This window comes from Pelodiscus sinensis, chromosome 1 (genome assembly GCF_052426305.1).
Source record: "Pelodiscus sinensis isolate ZL-2025 chromosome 1, ASM5242630v1, whole genome shotgun sequence".
Classification (NCBI taxonomy): Eukaryota; Metazoa; Chordata; order Testudines; family Trionychidae; genus Pelodiscus; species Pelodiscus sinensis.
Genome location: NC_143052.1, coordinates 234,465,162 through 234,481,996, shown reverse-complemented (window position 1 = coordinate 234,481,996; position 16,835 = coordinate 234,465,162). Strand labels below are relative to the sequence as shown.

Below are 16,835 nucleotides of genomic sequence, written 5' to 3'. Positions count from 1 at the left end.
CTTGTAGGTGCTAGAGTTTTAGTTTTTTGTGTGCTGTTATGTAATAAAAATCTGCATTTGTAAGTTACACTTTTATGATAGCGATTGCACTATAGTTCTTATTCTGAGGTGAACTGAAAAATACTATTTTTACAGTGCAAATGTCTAATAAAATAATATAAAGTGAGCACTCTATACTTTGTATGCTGTGTTGTAATAGAAATCAATATTTGAAAATGTAGAAAAGCATCCAAAATTAATTTCAATTGGTATTCTGTTTAGTAGTGCAATTTAAACATGATTAATTTTTTAATTGTGATTAATTTGTTTTGAGTTAATGGCATGAGTTAACTGTAATTAATCAACAGCTCTAATTTTAACTGATTTCCAAGCCAAGAATCATTGAGACTTGAGTATCATTTGGAGGCTTTGAGGTCTGAGGAGCTCTGCTTTCTCCAAAGAGTTTAAGGTGATGTCTTCAAGACAGAGATCACTGTATATACTAATTTTAAAGGTTTTTCTCCTTTCCTGTAGAGGAAAAACTAACTCATTTTTTTAAGTGCCTAAATTAAATAAACTGGGGGAAAAGTCCTCAAGCAAAACCAGGGCCATTTACTGTTATCTCTAATGTAAAAAGCAAGCAGAAACACAATCTCCCATAGTTTAAATGAACCTTCTTTATGTTTGGGCTTCCAAATCTGATGAGCTAAATTTAGTATCTTTGATAATGTATTCCTTGTTTGACAAGAAGTTCTTGTGCTCACTCCTTTTAATCTTTTGAATGGTCAGCAGGCTGTCTATTGATATCATTTTAGGAAGGTTCTGTCATCCTTAAAATCCGTATTTTCTTTCTCATACGGGAGGGAGAAAGGCTTCAGTCAAACTGGCTTATAACTTTCCTTCCTTCTCACAAAAAATGGCAGGAGTGAATCTATCTTCTCGGACCTGCCTTCATCAATAGAAAGCAAGTTAGAAACTGTTTAAAAATATGAATGGCTTGAGAAGAGAGTGTTGAGGGAGAGTTGGAAGAGAGATTATGTATATAAAAGTTATATTAGAAGATGACACCCAGGAAAGCTGCAAGTTGTGTGCTTTATCTGGGGAAAGGCCATTTTAACTAGAGGCCTTCCTGCATCTGTCTCCTCAAAACAAAGATGTGGCTGTGTTCTGGATACTGTTTTAGGCATCTACTTTAAGGTAGACTCCTTCAAACCTCTCCAGGTCAAGAATCATTGATACTGGAGGCTTTGAGGTCTAGTGAGCTCTGCTTTATCCAAAGAGATTAAGATGATATCTTCAAGAGCAGAGACCACTGTATAAACTTAAGGAACGTGATGTCTCTGAATATCACTTCCATTGAATCTGGAAGAGACTATCAGACAGAAATAATTTCCATATGCTGAGAAAAGGTCCTGAAAAAAATACTTTAGGATGAGAATACAACACTTCAAAATAAGCATAGAGGCATGCTGTATTGAGAAGGCTGTATGGATGGTCTGTGATTGGGGTAGTAACAAGCCTGAAAGAGCTGCTGACACTTCAGCTCTTAAACACATTGAACCAAGTAACTAAAAGTATCAAAGGAATTTCTGGAAAGAGACACTCTGAAAGACTGCAAAAACAAGGGTAAGAGAGAAAAAACACGTTTTGTTGAAACTCAAGATGAAATCCTCAGGAACAGATCAGAAAACTGTTGCTGGCTACACAGCTGCAATTGTGATGAGCTCCTAAGCGGACTGTGGCAAGCAATGATCAGAAACACTTGTTCCTAGAGTAGTGATAGAAATGTATCTGTGTTAGTCTGGGGTAGCTGAAGCAAAATGCAGGACAATGTAGCACTTTAAAGACTAACAAGATAGTTTATTAGATGATGAGCTTTCGTGGGCCAGACCCACTTCCTCAGACCAAATAGTGGAAGAAAATAGTCACAACCATATATACCAAAGGATACAATTAAAAAAAATGAAAAAAAAAAAGTGTTCATTTTTTTTAATTGTATCCTTTGGTATATATGGTTGTGACTATTTTCTTCCACTATTTGATCTGAGGAAGTGGGTCTGGCCCACGAAAGCTCATCATCTAATAAACCATCTTGTTAGTCTTTAAAGTGCTACATTGTCCTGCATTTTGCTTCTTGTTCCTAGAGGGCAGTGAGACATAGGGTGTGTCTAGACTACCTAGTTTTGTCGACAAAAGTGGACTTTTGTCGACAAAACTATACCAGCGTCTACACTACCGCTGAGTTCTGTCGACATAACGTTGACAGAACTCAGCAGTTTTGTCGACGCTGGTATACCTCATTTTACGAGGCATAACACCTTCTGTCGACAGAACTCTGTCGACAGAAGGTGTTATTGCCTGTAACGTTGCGTCCAGACTATGGAGTTCTGTCGACAAAGCAGCTTGCTTTGTCGACAGAACTCAGTGTGTCTGGACGCTCTTTGTCGACGGAAGTTTTGTCGACAGTATCTGTCGACAAAACTTCCGTCGACAAAACGTGGTAGTCTGGATGTACCCATAGGCACTTGGTCTCAGAGTAAGTTCAGCCTACTTGTAGTATGGACAGCTAAGGGTTTGATGCAGTACACAACAATCAAATTAATATCTTGTCTAAACGTGGCTTGCACAACATCTCAACAGCCTGTATTCATTGTTGCATGATCTGTCTTTCAGCCTGACTCATGTTGACTAGAGCTGTTGCATATTCATCCCCACAATTCCCGAAGTTGCTTTTATTCTTAGTGTATCACAATCAGTTCTCCCAGATTCCAAGTGTACTGTGTCAGTGTACAAAGTTTCTCATTCTACACAGCTCTGATGCATACAGATACTACTTCAACATAAGACCTGTCTATGGCTCCATCAGCAAATATAATAATAAACCTAAGTTCCTGTAGTCAAACTTATGTAAGAGACTTTATAATGGCTTGCTGTGATAAATACAACAATTTCCTACAATATCTTCTGGAGATATTACTCTATTAAGTATATGTATCACTTTGGCCAGGAATTTGATTTATTTCCATGGCAGGTTGCGGGATGACTGCAGCCTTCCAGTATGCAAGAATAGTGGGTGGAGATTAGGCAAAATCACTCATGGTGCACTGTCTGCAGTTGGCAAAACTCTCATATGCTAGTTCAGACAGGATTCTTCAGAGACCATCAGGCAAAGAGAGGTCTTTTGGATAATAGCTTGAGTTTAAACTGACTAAAGATCATCTTTTTGATCTAGCAAATATACACAATATTCTGTGTAAGGGGTCAAACCCCAGTGGTTATTAAAGTCTTGGAAGGATTGACACCTGCCAAAGCCTGAGATTGGAGTTGTGAGGATTTTTTTTTTAAAAGCATGCACATAGATTATTTTTAATGTTTTGTCTGTAATCCTTTTATTTTAAGAAAAAATGTGGTAACTCATAACTGCTGTGGAAGTTATGCTGGTCATAACTTTTTGAAGAGTAGCAAAGTGGAACTCTGATACTTGTATGTACAGTCTTTCATTTCAGGATTATTCTAAGACGGGTGGGTGATTCTGTGGCCTGCATTGTGCAGGGGGGTCAGACTAGATGATCATAATGGTCCCTTCTGACCTTAAAGTCTATGAATCTATGAATTTCTTGACCTTTAACATAGATAGATCCAAGATTAAGGTCAGGTAGGCAAACTGCAGACAATTTCAAAATCTCAGAATTTGAAAGTATTCCGCAACATTGTGTAGAACTTTTGTATCTCTTTGTGTTGGATTTTCTGGAGCAAAATAACATCCTGCTACCGTGTATTTCACATACATAGAGGTAGAGGGAATTAATTTTAAAGGACTTGAGTATTCATGATTTTTGCAAATTATACATTTCACCTTTCTGACACAAGACTGGATGTTCAGCTTTCTATGCAGTCTGAAAAGTGAGTTTTACTATTAACTTCTCATACTCGTTAGCTTGGTTTTTGTGTCACATGCTTTATGCATTCAGGATTTTCAGATTTATCTTCTGATTCATGCTTCTTGGCCTTTTTACTCCAAACTCTCTCCTTTTACAGCTTCTACCCACAAGTAAAACTTTTCAAATGTTTTTAGTCAGCCACTTCTGTGCATGTAATATTTATACAAATGCGGGTAAAATACCGTAGTAGTCAGGGATTGATTGGAATAAAATTGCCTGACATCAGCAATCACTTGCGATTGCAAATGACTGTAACAGTATTAGAGGTCATTCCCTCCTAAAATCAGTTCAAACTACAGTACTCTATAACAGAATCAAGTAATGAAGTTTATAGTTTATTTTGTTATAAAATGATACTTTTAACCCTAGAACTTCAAAAGTAATGAAAATATACATATTTTTAAATTGTCTCCCTACCAATAATTATATGTTGTCCCCCTTTTTGCCCCAATCCTCAATTTAGGGTTACTAATACTCAGAAGTGTGTTATAGCACAATTTTTGTCTCCTGATGGAGCAGCCCTTGTTATAGAAGACCCAACCAAGAATGGGTCTGCATTGTGCTAGGCATTGTGCAAGTCCATAGTAAGAGTGTACTTGCCCCAAGAGCCTGTAGTATAGTGCCAAACGCAGTAATGGCTTTGTGAAGTGGAAGCTAGAACTGAGATCCCTGAAGCACATATAGGCCACAAAATATCCATTAGATGGAAACAATTTTTAATCTTTGCTGAGCTCAATTCAAAGTGTTGAGCTACATAAAGAAGGCTCTATAACTCATTAGCAGTATCGTGAGAAGTCCAATCTCCGACAAGGAGGAGGCATGCATTCTGGAACGATGCATTTACCAAATGTATTTAGACCTTTATGGAGTTTGTCCCTGTTTGTCGACACTGGAAATCTCCCATACATTCCTGTCAGTCTTTATGCGCTGGATAATAAAATGCTGCACTTTGTCTTAAAGGAACAGCTCTCATTAACCAGAATGCCAAATACCACAACACCCAGTTTAGTTCTGCATACATTGTTTTGTTGTATAATATTTCAACAGTTGCTCCAGGGTTTGTACTAGAACTAGTCGTGAATTTTCTGATGAATCCTTTTTTAGTTGGAAAATGCTAATTCATTGAAACTGAAACATTTCCTGGGAGCATAACCGTTTCAGAGAAACTTTCTTAGGGCCAGCATGGAATTTCTGGTGAAAACCAGAGAGAGCATGCAACCAACCCAGATAGCCAATAGCCTGTGTTCAGGGTACTCACCTGGAATGTGGGAGATTTCAGGCTCAAATCCTGGGTCTTCCAGATTCAGACCAGAAACTTGGACTTAAGTTTCCCACATCCTAGATTAGTGTGTCAGGGACCATGGTTCTTAAATGCTAGCCGAAAGAGCTTATCGATTACAGGGGTGGGCAATAATTTTTAATAGAGTGGCGGCACTCCATGAATTTGATAAATGATCAAGGGGATGCACTCTTCATTGATGGTAATAGAGGAATGCAGGATGGGGTGTGGAATCTGTGAGAGAGTTTGAGAAGGGTTGTGACCTGGGTCAGGAGACTGGCATGAAGGATTGGGTGCAGAGGGTTTGAGTTCTGACCTAGGGCAGGATAGAGTTCTGGGCTGGCGATTGCGGTGCAAGGTCTAGGAAAAGGTATGGGTGCAGGATCAGAATCTATGCGGAGGGTTTGGGTTATGTGGAGTATGAGTGCAGGAGGAGGGGCGGAGGGTTTGGGTTACATGGGGTAGGAGGGCAAGAGAGGGAGAGGTAGTGGGTATGGGTTACATGGAATAGAGGAGCAGAGGAACAGGATTGGGGGGAGGGAGGAGTTGGAGTGCCAGAGGCAGGCTTTGGATGAGAGATGCTTACCTATGCAACTCCAGGCCAGCAGCTTCCTTCAGCCAGCCTCCTTGCCTTCCGTGACCCTGCAGACTGTTCAGAGCAGTCAGCTGCAGGGGCCATGTGTACTGTTCTGATGGCTGCGAGCCCAAGGGGAGGGGCACTTCACGTGCTGCCTTTTCTTCAAATAGGCAACTCCCATTGGCCAAAGCTATGAGATTGTACTGAGGGTGGTGGCAGCATGTCAAGCCTCTCCTCCCTCTCTCCTGGGCTCGCAGAGTTCAGAGCTGCTCAGAGTAGCATGCGGGGGCAGAGGGGCAGGAAACCTGTCTGAGGCTCTGGCGGGCTGAATCTAGCCCACCCCAGCTTTAGTAATTTCCAGCCTACCACCGAGTGACCTAACTGTTGCCAAAACTAAATGCTGAACTCGGACAGGGATCCATATTTGTATTTAAACCAAGAACAAGAAGTTGTCCCTGTGACTGGCTTCTCCCTGCTTACAGCTGCTTCTGCATGATCACTCGTCCTGCCTCCTGACTGCTACTCCTGCATTGCTCTCTAGTCTGTCTCATTTCTGTGTATCTCATCTGGGTTGAGTTCCTGTTCCAACCTGTAAGTCTGATAGCCTGTGTCCCAAAATACAGGCAGTCCCCGAGTTACGCGGATCCGACTTATGTCGGATCCGCAGTTACGAACGGGGCCCTCCCTCTCCCTGGTCTCCAGCAGACCAGGGAGAGGAAGCAAAGCGGCGGAACACGCGGGCAGCGGACAGGGCTGTCCGCTGCCCGCGTGCTCCGTGGCTTTGCTCTGCTTTGCTCCCCGTCCCCCTGGTCTGCAGACCAGCGGGACGGGGAGCAAAGCAGAGCAAAGCCGCGGGCAGCGGACAGCACAGACGCGTCTGGGCTGTCAGCTGCCCGCGTGCTCCGCGGCTTTGCTCTGCTTTGTTCCCCGTCCCCCTGGTCTGCAGACCAGCGGGACGGGGAGCAAAGCAGAGCAAAGCCGCGGGCAGCGGACAGCACAGACGCGTCTGGGCTGTCCGCTGCCCGCGTGTTCCGCCGCTTTGTTCCGCCGTTTTCCGCGTGTTCCGCCGCTTTGCTCCCCGTCCCCTTGGTCTGCAGACCAGGGGGACAGGGAGCAAAGCAGAGCAAAGCCACGGAGCCTGAGGGCAGCAGGACAGCCACGGTGCGTCTGGGCTGTCCCGCTGCCCCCGTGCTCCGCTGTTTTGCTCCGGACACCTGTGGTACAGCAGCTGGGGTGCTGCCGGTTGGTCCCGTAGCGCCGCTCTGGGCGCTACTGGACCAACCCGGCAGCACCCCAGCTGCTCTGCCCCAGGCGTCCTGATTCAGCCACTGCTGGTCAGTTTCAGCAGCGGCTGAATCAGGACGCCTGGGGCAGAGCAGCTTGGGTGCTGCTGGGTTGGTCCAGTAGCCGCTGATCAGTTTCAGCAGCAGCTGACTTGGGGATGCCTGGGGTTCTTAAGTTGAATCTGTATGTAAGTCAGAACTGGCGTCCAGATTCAGCCGCTGTTGAAACTGATCAGTTTCAGCAGTGGCTGAATCTGGACTCCAGTTCCGACTTACATACAGATTCAACTTAAGAACAAACCTACAGTCCCTATCTTGTATGTAACCCGGGGACTGCCTGTAGTTCTAACCATTTAGGAGGTATGTCTCTGTCTTCAGTGGGAGCTGTTTCCCTTTGTATGTTTAACTAATTAATCATTTGGAGGGAGACTGACTTTATAGTCACCAAATCGGGCAGAGCATAGAGCTAACTAAACTTTAGTCTTGCACATTGCAGGCGAGTGCTCACACTAACTTTCATGCATAAATTTTCTCTCAAATGGATAATCAGCAAGGTTTAAACCAATAGCCTTCAGATCTACAGCATATACCTTTTCCACTTGAGTAGTAAGAGTAATTGGGTGGGGGAGAGTGTAGTGTTTCTTTCTCTCTCTCTCTGTGAACCAGCTCATACAGGGACATAGAGCACATGCTTTACCACTGGGTTACGTAAGTATTTGAGAGAGAGTAGAAGAATGCTGGGCATCATAATTTTGATATCTATTCCTGGTTTGGGTAGCAGCATTTTCTAGTGGTCATGGTAGTTGTGGTATGTTTTCACCAAAGGATATTCTGCCTCTGCATCTGATCTGTGAAGAGTCATTCTGGGGTCAATGGAGCTTCTGGAAGAAGGAGTTGTTATAAATCTCAGGAAATTAACCCTCTCTCTGAAATATGTCCACCCATGATCAATCTTCAAGCCCTGGCATCTTCTCCTTTCACGCACATCCCCCCCTCCTCTCCCCACTTCCAGGATAATCTTGTGGCAGCTCAGAATAAGAAGTCAAACACACATCTGTTCAAAATGATTTTCCATATACTGAGCATCATGTCATCTTTCATAGCTCTGATCCCCTGAACCAGTAAACATGCACATCCCTTCCTTTACCTACTTTTCTGGCTCAGTATATGCGTGTACAGGGAAAGATCAGTTAGTTCTAACAGTCCAGTATTGCTGGAAGAAGGCCAGTGAATTTTTCCAAGAGATATCACTGCTGGCTTCTTGGGCCATCAGTCATCACCAGAGCTGCAAAATTATAGGGATTCTTTCTCAGCCCAGAAATCTCTCTGACCCCACCCACTGGCTTCTGGCCAGGTGGGTCATCCAGGTGCAGCCCACCAAGGCTCTGGGAGTGGTGCCTCCCCTTCTGGGTCAGTGGGCAGCCACTCCGAACCTACTGCAGTCACTGACTAGCAATATTGTACATGGGTGGTAGCAATTGTGTTTAAATAGTTTTATTAATTATCTGTATAAAGTGTATGTTAGACAATAAAAGTTTAGTAAGTTACTGTAGATATTGAACACTATAATGCTGCGTGTAATTGCAAGAAGAAAATACTACATTCATCAAGGGTTGCCTTGCATATTAAAAATGTACACACTTGGACTGAAGTGGAGATGAACGTAGGAGATAACCCAGAGACTCTCTACACAGCTAAGCTAAAAGGGGTAAAAAATGAGGTTGATGTCATGCTAGGAGTCTACTACAGGCCTCCTAGCCAGGTGGAAGAGGTGGATGAGGCCTTTTTAAACAATTAACAAAACTATCCAAAGCCCAAGATTTTGTGGTGATGGGGGACTTCAACTATCCAGACATATGTTGGGAAACTAACACAGCAGGGTGCACAGGCTATCCAGTAAGTTTCTGGACTGCATTGGAGGCAACTTTCTGTTTCAGAAGGTTGAAAAAGCTACCAGATGAGAAGCTGTTCTGGATTTGATTTTAACAAATAGGGAGGAACTAGTTGAGAACTTGAAAGTGGAAGACCGTATGGGGGACAGTGATCATGAAATAATAGAGTTCATGATCTTAAGGAAAGGTAGAAGGGAGACCAGCACAATTGAGGTAATGGATTTCAGGAAGGCAGATTTTGATAAGCTCAGAGAACTTGTAGGTAAGGTCCCATGGGAAGCAAGACTGAAGGGAAAAACAACTGAGGAGAGTTGGAAGTATTTCAAAGGGACGTTGTTAAAGGCCCAAAAGCAAACAATTCCGCTGTGTAGGAAAGATAGAAAATATGGCAAAAGACCAGCTTGGCTTAACAAGGAGATCCGCAAGGGTCTGTTTTGGGACCCGTACTGTTCAATATCTTCATCAATGATGTAGATATTGGGATAGAGAGTACGCTTATTAAGTTTGCAGATGATACCAAACTGGGTGGGGTTGCAACTTCTTTGGAGGATAGGAACATAATTCAGAATGACCTTAGCAAGTTAGAGAAATGGTCAGAGGTAAACAGGATGAAATTTAATAAAGAGAAATGCAAAGTGCTCCACTTAGGAAGGAACAATCAGTTCCATACATACAAGATGGGAAGCGACTGTCTAGGAAGGAGCATGGCGGAAAGAGATCTAAGGGTCATAGTGGATCGCAAATTGAATATGAGTCAACAGTGTGATGCTGTTGCAAAAAAAGCAAATATGATTCTAGGTTGTATCAACAGGTGTGTTGTAAGCAAAACTCGTGAAGTCATTCTGCCGCTCTACTCTGCACTAGTTAGGCCTCAGCTGGAGTACTGTGTCCAGTTCTGGGCGCCACATTTCAAGAAAGATGTGGAGAAATTGGAAAGGGTACAGAGAAGAGCGACAAGAATGATTAAAGGTCTAGAGAACATGACCTATGAAGCCAGGCTTCATGAACTGGGCTTGTTTAGTTTGGAAAAAAGACGATTAAGGGGGGACATGATAGCGGTTTTCAAATATCTAAAAGGGTGTCACAAGGAGGAAGGAGAAAATTTGTTCCTCTTGGTTTCTGAGGACAGGACAAGGAGTAATGGGCTTAAAGTGCAGCAAGGGAGGTTTAGATTGGACATTAGGAAAAAATTCCTAACTGTCAGGGTGGTCAAATATTGGAATAAATTGCCAAGGGAGGTGGTGGAATCTCCCTCTCTGGAGATATTTAAGAACAGGTTAGATAGACATCTGTCAGGGATGGTGTAGACAGAGCTTGGTCCTACCTTGAGGGTGGGGGGCTGGACTCGATGACCTCTCGAGGTCCCTTCCAGTCCTATGATTCTATGATCATAGGACATAGCATGTGCTTACTATGGTAGATGCCTCATATCTCATAAATAAAGGGTTGTTTTATATATCTCTTTTCTGAGGATGCAATTTGCAGCTTCTGCCTTTATTTTAGGTTTTGATTATGCGCGTGATCTGTTTGTTTGGAATCACCTAAGTGGAATTGGAAATCCTGCTAAAAATCAAACCAATTATGCCTTTGTTTTTTATTTCGTAAACAGAAGCTTCACTATGAGGCGAGGTGGATGGAGGAAACGAGCCAGCAATGAAGATGGCTGGGGGATATGGGTATGTTTAAAACCAAAAAGCTTTTTATTGGAAGGGGAAATAAATGCTATGTTCTTAAAGCTATTTTCATTTTTTTTAAAATACAGGTTGAACTTCTCTAGTAACATCCATGTTTTATGGCCTGCTTTTAGTTAGCCAGTTGTCTGCTTATGGGTGTGGCCAAGTTTCTCAAGGTCCTGTAAAGTTTTTTTACCGCCACCAATCCTGGCTCTCAGTATTTTGTGCTATTATTTAGCTCTAAATGACCCCAAATGTCTTCTAAGAAACCAGCAAGCAATGGAAGTGTTGGTAATGCTGCTAAGCGTGAACATGTTTTTATGCTTTATCTACTTATTTGCTTGTGCCAATATAGTACATTTGTGTAATAACACTAACACTTTATGAAGAGAATTTTATAAGGTTTGGGTAGGCATAGGCTTATACAGAGTGCATCAGTACAGTCAAACATTATTAAGCAGCATTGCAAACATAGTTCCATTTAATCAGCTCACTACAATATTGATCTCCTGTGGTTCGGCAAATTCTCTGGCTCTGGACCTGCTAGGTGCAGAAGGTGCTAGACTAGAGAGGTTCAACCTGTATGTGCATGCATGCAAAGGGCCTCAAAACATGCAGAAATATATTTGTTCCACTTGAGACTGTCAGGTTAAAAATTATTCAAAAAAATGTCCTGACTTCAGTGAAGGCTGTCCAATGAATTGCACTTATTTACTAGTCCATTCCAAACTGTTGAGCAATTTCAAACAGCCTGCAGTTAAAAGAAAAAAAAAAAAAAAGAACAACCTATTAAACGAGTTAATGCTTTCTTCATTCTTTTCTCTGCCCTTCCCCCTTGGAAAAAATAATAATAAACATTAAACTACAGATGGGCTGTTCAATGTTTTTTAACCCTGTAAAGTAGAAATAGGAGCTTTTTTTGCCTTTGGGGAGATTGTTTGATAGGTCTGTTTTGAGATATTTGAAGTTTTCCTCTTTATATAAGTCCTTTATAGTTGGACATGTAATAACTAAGGCACATAAATTTATACAATTACATACCACACCACTCTGTGTCCTGTATGTGTAGAAAGAAAGAAGTCATGAATTATTTGAGGAAAACTCTATGGCCTGTATTATACAGGAGGTCAGACCAGATGGTCACAGTGGTCCCTTCTAGCCTTGCAATCTCTGAAGGTTAATGGGTTTGAGTCTCTACTTACCCTTAGAGCACATAGGCCATGAATTACCATCCAAGATCACCCTCTGTGGCTGTATTCATTTTCATTTTACTTTATTAGTAACTCATACAATAAGAAAACAAACTCCAGCCTAAGCTTCCTCTCTGAGCTTGACTTTCCCTGGGGTTTCTCCAGAATTTCCTGTGAATTAGGTCATTCTCCCTTAGAGAGCCACTCCTCCACCCCCTCCCCCCCATCATATCCTTTACCGACAGAGAAGAGGTAACAAGCCACACCTTTATAGCAGGTCTGCACACAATCCTTTGTGGGATTCTCACACCTGCCACCCACATAAGTAAAATGAAGAGCCCTGCTACATTGCTGTCATAGTACAGTAGACTTCTGATAATCTGGAATCTTTGGGACCTAGGTGGTGCCAGATTATCGGATATGCCGGACTATCAGGAGGTACTATAAGATGGTTATAGATACATACAGTATATACTGTATACAAAGTGTTTTTAACCCTTTTTATTGTAACACAAGCACTATCCAGTATCACACAATGCCAGTGGCAGACTGACTCGGTCCCATCTGGTTTCGCTTGGTTCAGCTCCTGCCTCTGCTGCCTTGTAACTCGTTTTTTGCCAAAGCTTACTCACTAGGCTCTTGCCCTTTTGATGCTGGACTATTGGGAGTGCCGTACAATTGGATGCCAGACTATTGGAGTTTTACTGTACAACTGTTTAATCAGCAAGAGTTTGGATGAAATGTATTACTCATGATTGCAGTGAAAACATATGAATTTGGCTGTTCATCCAAAATTAGTTTAGGGAGGTAAAATGAAATTTACACCAACTATTTTATGAAGGGTATATCTGAGTTTTCAATTTTGTTGAAAATGATCTGTGGGTATGTCTGCACTACAGCGCTATTTTGAATTAACTTATTTCGAATTAGTTAATTCGAAATAAGCTAATTTGAAATAACGCATCTAGACCCAAAAACTAATTCGAAATAGCGTTTTTCTAATTCGAAATAGCGCGTCCACATTTAGTGGACCCTGAATCGAAGGTAAGGCTGGCTGGAACCAGTGCCAAAAGGGCATCAGGGTCGGACTTAGTGTGTGTGGCTGCTGCCTCAGGCTAGCTGAGGTCGGTGCTTAAAGGGACCTGACCCCCTATCCCAGACAGACAGTTCTCAGGTTTCTCTGCTTGCTGGTCCACCTCACTGAGGGACAGCAAAGCATTTGTGTCCCCAAATGCTCTCTTGCCCTCACTCGGGACACCACAGCACTCTGCAACATGGAACCAGACCTGTCCCTGGGCACGCCGGTGCGTCTTGTGGTGTCGTGGCCATCAGCCTGGCTGCACTCGTTGCAGGCTGCCATCTGGGAGGTCCATCGGGGGGCTGTCAGGATCCAGGAGGCCCTGCGGGAGAGTGTCCACCTCGAGGAGCCCTCAGAGCTACCCCATTCCTCCCTCTCGTCCTTCCACTTACCCTTCCCTAGCCCCCCCCTTCCTGATGTAAAATAAAAGACACATATTTTCAAAAATATAACCTGTCTTTATTTAACACAACTGGGGAGGGGGGATGAAACTCTGGGGAGACGGGGGAAAGGAGGCGGGAGAGGGCAGGAAAGAGGGTGGGAGAGGGGATGGGGAAAACTGGGTGGAGGGAGCTGGAAGGGGGAAGCAAGGGGAAGAAGGGAGAGGCAAAGCTCAGGGCTGGGGGTCTCGCCGGGCCAACCGCCTCCCAGCACGGCGGAGGAGGGAGCCTCGGCTTCCCCGGGGGGATGGGGAGGAGAGTGCGGAGGATGAGGTGGGGGGTGTGGACGTTGAGGAGGAAGCAGTGGGAGGGGGGCAGGAGTGGGAGGAGGGACAGTAGGGGGTAGCAGGTGCCGAACTGGCACGGGGCACCATGCTATGCAGCAGGGCCTGCAGGTTAGAGTTCAGCGCTCAGTCCTGAGCAAGCTGCTCCCAGTGGAGCTGCAGGTCCTCCAGCATCCAGGCCTGGATGGTGCGGTGCAGGGCTCACAGGACCCCCAGGTGCTGGTCTCAGTACTCCTGCCGTATGCTGGTGGTCTGGAGCAGGCCGCGGGTGTGGGAACATTTCCTGGGCGGGGTGGTGTGCCCTGCATGAGCAGCTGGTGCAGCAGTAGAGAAAGAAGAAAAGTGTTCAGTTCTCACTGGGGACACAGTGGATGATGCCCAGCTTTCCCCTCCATCCTGCCCCCCCAGGACGTGAGGGCAACTGTGCCCTGCACCATCAGAGTCGATGTGCTTGCGCAGAGGCCATGGTCAGGATGTCTGGCTCTCCGTGGGACTGGGAGCTGCCCCAAGACCGCACCCATGCCCCTGTGCAGTGTATAGTTGGCCGGGGCTGGGGGGAGATGTCCTCTGCCTCTGTGTAGAGGGTGTGTGTGAAGGGAGAGCATCCTGCTGGGTACCGCCAGGTCTCTTCACACACGCATGTGCCTATTGGGCCACGGCCTCTGGGTGTCACGCATCTGGAGCCATCTGCCCAAGGCTGGCATGGCATGTGTTCGCATGTGCACAGGTGGCTGCGTGATCTGTGGGAGGCATGGCCCACGCGCGCAGTATCTGGTATCCCTCTCCCCCGGGTAGGAGACAGTGGTATCCCTCTCCCCCGGGTAGGGGACACTTACCTGGTATGGCCTCCCTGGACGACCCTGCCGACTCCGGTGCCAGAACAGCTGGCGGTTGTCCCTCTGGTGTGCCTGTGTCGGGGCCCTCCAGTCCCGGCTCGCTGAAGGAGTCGGTCGAGGGCGGGGAAGTAGGGGCAGGTGTCAGCCCCTGATGTGGCCCTGGTGTACAACTGCCACAGCTCCTTGACTTTCAGGCGCACCTGCTCCTGGGTGCGCCTGTGTTCCTTTCTGGCCATGGTGGCCACTATGTGGCTGTAGACGGCCGCGTTCCTCCACCTAGTGCGGAGATCATGGACGTTGGGAGCCTCCCCCCCAAACCTCAGTGTGGTCCATGACCTCCGTGCTAGTCCAGGAGGTCGCACGCCGTCAACAACCCCTGGCTGGCCCCTGGGCGCTGGAGGACTGGGCGGGGGACAGTTGGCTGCCACTGGCTGCCATCGTGTGGCCACTGGCTGAGGGTCTGCGACTGCTGGCAGGCCTGGCTCTTGCACGTGCCCAGTGGCAAGAGTCTGCCCCTTTAAGAGCCCCGGGGCTGGGGGAGAGGAGAGGAGTTTTCCTGGTTTGGCCCAGAGTGGCCACCAGGGGGAACTGGAAAGGGCTGGAAGCCCCCTAATTCGAAATAAGTGTCTACACGGCACTTATTTCAAATTAGCTATTTCGAATTAGGCATTATTCCTTGTAGAATGAGGTTTACCTAATTCGAAATAAGGGCTCCGCTATTTTGAATTTATTTTGAAATAGCGGTTTGTATGTGTAGACAGCTATTACAGTTAATTCGAAATAATGTCTAACTCTGTAGTGTAGACATACCCTGTTTCATGCCTAGGCATCCGAAAATGAAAATAGTCATTGCTTTGGTTCATGTTTAAACTTCTCTTTTAATTAAATTCTAGGGAGGGTACATGTCTGCAAAGGTCCAGAAACTGGAGGATCAGTTCCAGTCAGATGCAGTTATACAGCATCATAAGGATGGAAAATCATCCAATATCTTTAGCGGAGTTGCCATCTATGTCAATGGCTTTACAGGTAAAGTTTTGATTTTTCTCAAAAACGTTGGGTGTTTCTCATTTATACTAATGCCTGTGTACACTGCTGGTGTGGTCTAAAGGAGTCTTATTGTAAATGAGAATCAAGCTTTAAATATGTGATTCTGAATAAGAAGCTACAGTGGTATAAATACAACTTAGGTATGGTTGTAAAATATTGCATGGAACTTTGATTAAGGCTCAGGTGGCTTTCCATACAAAATCATTTTCTTCAACTAGTCATAATTGTTCTAGTTGAAACTTTGGTGGCCAGGCTGGCAGCTATCCTGCCATAGATCGTCGTGTTCCTCCGTCTAGTGCGGAAATCATGGACGTTGGGGGCATCCCCCCCACCCAAACCTGAATAAGGTCCGTGATCTCTACCCTGGTCCAGGAAGGCGCCCGCCTTCTCCGGGCCCTGGAAGGCTCCTGGGAGCTGGCAGACTGCTCCTGGGGAGCGGTGGAGGGCTGGCTGCCAGTGGCTTGCTGGTTCATATTCTGGGTCAGGGGCAGTGACTGCTGGCTCTGGGCTGGCAGGCTTGTAGCTGGCACAGGCACTGTGGCCAGAGTCAACCCCTTTAAGGGCTCCGGGGACGGGGAAGGGAGTGGAGTGTTCTTGGTTGAGGCTGGAGTGGCCACCAGAGCGCCCTGGAAAGGCTGGAGGCCCCCTATTTTGATATAAGTGTCTACGCCATAGTTATTTCGAAATAGCTATTTCAAATTTGGTGTTATTCCTCGTGGAATGAGGTTTACCAAATTCAAAATAAGCGCTCCGTTATTTCGATTTAATTTTGAAATAGTGGTTTGGCTGTGTAGACGCTAGTAAAGTTATTTTGATATAATGGCTGTATTTCAAAATAACTTTGCTGTGTAGACATACCGTGTGTCTCTGTGTCTCTGTCTCTGTCTCTTGCTCCTGGCTCTCGACTCTCGGCTCCCGGCTGAGTTGTCGGTGCCCCTTGCAGTGCCTCCGGCCTGCTTCCGCCAGAGCTCCCTCTTCCTTCGCTCCGTAGTCCAGGAACATCCATGGTCTTTACTGGACCAGAGAGTCATGATTAAGGGAGGTACAACCTGTACTAAGTTGGATGGCGTTTTGCATACAAGTCAGAACTTTATTTAAGAAACTGAAACTTGATTAGTCATTTTAGGGTTAATAATTTTGTCTAAGATGTTTTAAAAGGACCGCCATCAGCCATCAAATCAGAATAAAAAAAGATGCCATCAGTAGTCATTTTTTCACCATTTAATAACATGTATTACCATTGACATTGTCATTAAGCGAGATGTGGAGAAATTGGAGAGAGTCAGGAATGGGGAACAAAAACAATACAAAGTTTAGAAACAGCCTAGGAAGAAGG

The 16,835-nt window shown here is 45.0% G+C and overlaps 1 protein-coding gene across 5 annotated transcripts in view; it reads left to right on the top strand.

Moving 5' to 3' along the window:
- Positions 1-16,835, top strand: part of REV1 (REV1 DNA directed polymerase) — a 104,488-nt gene that overhangs the window by 8,887 nt on the left and 78,766 nt on the right. For 4 of the 5 annotated variants that reach the window (XM_075916886.2, XM_075916871.2, XM_075916874.2 and 1 more), the window contains 2 exons: positions 10,561-10,627; positions 15,346-15,478. In XM_075916886.2, coding sequence (XP_075773001.2) covers positions 10,571-10,627; positions 15,346-15,478 — 190 coding nt within the window. In that variant the 5' untranslated portion in view covers positions 10,561-10,570. Of the gene's footprint in view, positions 1-10,560; positions 10,628-15,344; positions 15,479-16,835 lie in introns of those variants that run through there. The other variant, XM_075916895.2, reaches the window with a different exon arrangement.